At 41.1% G+C, this 950-nt stretch overlaps 1 protein-coding gene across 1 annotated transcript in view; it reads left to right on the forward strand.

The window, feature by feature from the left end:
* The window catches only part of amdhd2 (amidohydrolase domain containing 2), a 49,327-nt gene that overhangs the window by 14,825 nt on the left and 33,552 nt on the right, over positions 1 to 950 (forward strand). The window contains exons 3-4 of the mRNA XM_014031368.1: positions 43 to 179; positions 356 to 495. Coding sequence (XP_013886822.1) covers positions 43 to 179; positions 356 to 495 — 277 coding nt within the window. The remainder of the gene's footprint in view (positions 1 to 42; positions 180 to 355; positions 496 to 950) is intronic.

Below are 950 nucleotides of genomic sequence, written 5' to 3' on the forward strand. Positions count from 1 at the left end.
GTGTGTGTGTGTGTGTGTGTGTGTGTGTGTGTGTGTGTACAGAGAGGACCTGTGGGTGCGTGAAGGGAAGATTTTAGACCCAGAGAAGTTGTTTTTTGATGAGCATGGCTTTGCTGATGAGCGTGTGGACTGTGAAGGCAGCATCATCGCTCCGGGCTTCATAGACGTTCAGATCAACGGTAAAAAGTCTAAATCAGGGTGAAAATCAGGCCAATATGTTTATTGTTGTCCCCAAATGTTCATAAAAAACAGTGATCTTTCGATATTTTRTGGTTCTGTCCACAAGGAGACCTGACATCTAAATGTTTTGACTGATTCTTTGATGTTGTCCAGTTAACTGTAGTTGTTTCTGCAGGAGGTTTTGGTGTTGACTTCTCTAAGCCATCTGATGATATCAGTGCTGGACTTTCTCTGGTGTCCAAACGGATCCTGGAACATGGCGTGACATCATTCTGTCCTACTCTGGTCACCTCTCCTCCAGCTGTCTACCACAAGGTGGTGCCGTTCCAGTAAAGTCAGAATAATTCTATTCAGTTTAATTATACAGCACCAAGTCACAACAACCATCTCAGATCTCTGTCCAATAAAACAAAGAAGAAAAAACCCAACAAATCTAAAGAATCTTCATCACAGTCTGCATCCTGAGCAGCACATGGTGACAGTGGAGAGGAAAAACTGCCTTTAACAGGAAGAAACCTCCAGCAGAACAAGAACCAGAACCAGCTGGGTTTGAGGACAGGAAGAGAAAAAGAAAAGCACATGACTGGTCCAGGACTGGTCCAGGTCTATTGTCCTCTGGAGGAGAGACAAAGAAAAACATGTTATTGATAGAAATACAGGTGCTGGTCATAAAATTAGAATATCATGAAAAAGTAGATTTATTTCAGTAATTCCATTTAAAAAGTGAAACTTGTATATTATATTCATACATTACATACAAACTCATATAC

This window comes from Austrofundulus limnaeus, unplaced genomic scaffold (genome assembly GCF_001266775.1).
Source record: "Austrofundulus limnaeus strain Quisiro unplaced genomic scaffold, Austrofundulus_limnaeus-1.0 Scaffold1239, whole genome shotgun sequence".
In the NCBI taxonomy this organism is placed as follows: domain Eukaryota; kingdom Metazoa; phylum Chordata; class Actinopteri; order Cyprinodontiformes; family Rivulidae; genus Austrofundulus; species Austrofundulus limnaeus.